The sequence below is a fragment of the Lactuca saligna genome, chromosome 7, assembly GCF_052625555.1.
Source record: "Lactuca saligna cultivar CGN05327 chromosome 7, ASM5262555v1, whole genome shotgun sequence".
In the NCBI taxonomy this organism is placed as follows: domain Eukaryota; kingdom Viridiplantae; phylum Streptophyta; class Magnoliopsida; order Asterales; family Asteraceae; genus Lactuca; species Lactuca saligna.
The window spans coordinates 45,088,230-45,091,673 of NC_136423.1; the positions used below are offsets into that span (position 1 = coordinate 45,088,230).

Sequence of the window (3,444 nt, forward strand, 5' to 3'; positions counted from 1 at the left end):
CGTATAAAAAGAATGAGGACCATTCTTGTCTTTTCAGCTTCAACATCTGAGTGGGTGTTTCTTGTGTTAAATAGAAAAATATCATTTTATATAGTAGGTAAACGAGGATGGAATCATGTCTCATCTACTCTCCCTGATATCTTCGATTTACATGTCTCATCTACTCTCCCTGCTATTATTTAAAGAGTTTGGTTGTCACTCTTGTCTTTGCTTTTTTATTTAAAGACATTATTACCCCTCGCATGCGAAGATTTTAGCGGTTTGGTTGAAGAATAGAATTGGTTCTAGTTGCTTATTGACTAATAAGACAAAGGAATTACAACCATCATGTTGAATTTTAGCTCTTAAAATAAACTTGTTTTTATCAATTCTGAGCCTAATTATGGTTATGCACTAATTACATATGACAGCCATGAAGCCATAGCCGAGATTATGAGATGTAGACAGAGATAGAGATACAACAGCCATTTTACATTAAACTTAAAAGGCTCATTATTTTAACATCATGAATGTCATGGATGGAAAGAAGCATTTGTAACAGATGAAATTCATAAATAGAATACTTTTACATAAATGGTCCTTATGACACGAAGGACAAAATGGTGATTTCATAAGGGATTTAACTGAAAAAAATAAAAATTAACATAATGACTCTCTTTCCAATCTTGAAACCATAGGGACCATCTACACACAAAATTTGTTATAAGGACAAAAGTTTGTCAATTGTGTCAACCACGGGAACCATTTATGTAATTTTGTCTTTAATTTTGATATCCATCTGGTATTTTTCATTTTCTAGTTGACCCAGCTTTTTCTCATTTCTCTCTCTCTTTCTAAGCAAAATTGAAAAATAGACCAATCTCGTCTCTATCAAACCGAATTTTGTGTTTATAAATGGCTCAACTCCGTGAAACACTCTTGAACGTCGATCCGCAATAATTATCCATTATACGAATTGCAATCATAATAATCATGAAACAATACAAATACAAATTGTGAGCTGGGCTAAGATTAGTTGTTTAAAGTCACGGGGACAGTTATTGGTCAAGAACCTTCGTTGAATAACGGTGGTTCAAAAATCGCTTCTAGCAAATACTGGTATGTGATGTCCTTTTTCTTCAGATATATTTTTTATTCTATCAAATTCCAATCCAGTTTACTAGTTTAGTTTATAGATCTTTTCAACATGTTTTGAATTTTATGCACATGAACCGTTTGATGAAATGCCCGAGTGAAATTTACTAGTTTTCTTCAACTATTCTGTATATGTGTTGCTCTAATTGGGATCTCACTTGGTTAATAAGTCACTGACTGGGCTCTTGAGTTCAAAACATATGTATGACTAATATTGATTTGTCTGCTGATTCTTGTGTACATGTTTTCTCCTTTGGTTACAACGTTTTGAGAAGGGTATTATCTGTTTGTATGTGTATGCTTGTGCCCTGTTTACAGCAGCTCTTGTAACTTATGTGCTTTTCATTTTCCTTTTTCAAATATAGGAATGGCCAAGACAATGAGTGTTGCAAGAAATGATGATGATGATGCATCATCATCATCATCAAGCAGGAAGAGGTTCAAGAATTTTGACCACAATGGTGTGGCATCTTGGTCAGATATTAACCATGATGTGCTTCTTTTAGTTATGATGCAACTGGGATTTATTGATTATTTTGCATTCAGTGGAGTTTGCAAATCATGGAGATCATTTGCAATCTCTAACAGGAACATGTTTATGGCATCCAAACCACCCATGAAGATATGTATCAGGCCCCTCCATATTAATAAGGGAGACTCCTATTATTTCCTGAAGGACTTGAAAGAAAGAAGGTTTAAAACCATCATTCCCCATTCTTCTCATAGGATCTACTTTGGATTAACTTGTGGTTACTTGGCCTTATTCAAGAATGAAACCCGTGACTTCTGGCTTGTGAATCCTATCACAAAGCATGAACTTCATTTCCCTAATTACCCCTTATACGTAGGTGCTTTTGAAGTAAGTCTTAGGGGTATCCTTGTCTTTTCACCTTCAATATCTGGATGGGTGTTTGTTGTGTTACATAGAAAAAAGGTATATTTTTCTATTGAGGGTAAACAAGGATGGAATCGTGTGTCCTCCGATATCCCCACTCCCTGTATCCTTGATTTGCATGTTTTAAAGGGGAAGATATATAGCATACACATCGATTTGTCTTTATGTGAACTCAGACTCGATCAGAATCAAAATTTCAAATGGACTTTACTCGAAACCAAAAATTATCCAAAGCCAAACACGATTCCACCAATGTTTGTAAGTTGGGGAGAAAAGCTTTATATGATATGTATGTCTTCATCATCACCGGAAAAGCTTATGGAATTAGATTTCGATGAAATGAAATGGGTGTTGAAGGAAAAGACAATAGGAGAATATGTTTTCTTTGTTAGCAATTTCAATTGTTGTGTTGCTATTAAACTGGAGTCATGGCCTGAATCTCATACACGATACAAGCATTATGGTGACTCTCTTGATGACGATAAAAGTCAACAGTGCGTGTTCTGTTATGAACAGATGTGGTACTTCCCCCATGATTGTTTCAGTGTTAATGTCTTAGATGAGTGATGGCTTCTTATTACTTCATGAACATTAAGCAATTTATAAAATAATACTTTTACATATATACAAAGGTTTTGATAAGTATGTAAGTAATAAAACTTAGTAATGACATATTGTAAATAATTGTTATGAATTACAGATTTCCAAATACTTCTTTGAATACAGCATTGTATTTATTATTGCTAAGGTTACTGTTATTGTATAAAATTAATATTTCCAATCTATCACTATTTTTAACTCTCACAATGCAATCTACAACTACTCATGAGTGAACCGGTTGTCTAAAAAATAAACCCACATTATTGTTATCGTAAAACATAAAACCAGTGGAAAATGACCAATATGCTCTTAAAACTAAAAAAATCATTCCACCCTTATCAAAAATTTACCATTTTGCCCATGTACCGTACTGTTAAAATATGATAAGTTATACATAAAATATTAGTGCATAGTTAATTACCGCACTAATATTGAAATAAGATGTTCCATGTTTAATTGAGCATTGAAAGTACAATGCCAATTTATATAATTGACAATGACGATAAAGACAACTATGTTGACAAAATTCCAAAAGTATCCTTAAAGTAAACACTAATTTTTTCAGTCTTATTAAGGACTTTATAAGATGAAAGAACATGACTATGTTGTATTAAGTTTAGCAATCAATTAAGGGTGAAATGGAGATGTTAAACGAAAAAAAAAACATTCAATTTGAACCAATTATACTTGGTATCACAAACACATTGATGGTAAAATAACATAATAATTTTCAATGTCGATTAAATACATTTGATAACATATTAACTACCTTACAAGTCTATATGTCGCATCAAAAGGAGAATATTAGTACTTGA

General features: G+C 32.8%; 1 protein-coding gene across 1 annotated transcript; it reads left to right on the top strand.

Annotated features, from left to right (window-relative positions):
- Nucleotides 1–809: 809 nt before the first annotated feature.
- Nucleotides 810–2,671, top strand: LOC145004047 (uncharacterized). The gene is made up of 2 exons (XM_078962947.1): nt 810–1,098; nt 1,500–2,671. Exon 2 carries the CDS (start codon nt 1,502–1,504, stop codon nt 2,594–2,596), a length of 1,095 nt encoding a protein of 364 aa, XP_078819073.1. The 5' UTR covers nt 810–1,098; nt 1,500–1,501; the 3' UTR covers nt 2,597–2,671.
- Nucleotides 2,672–3,444: the final 773 nt, after the last annotated feature.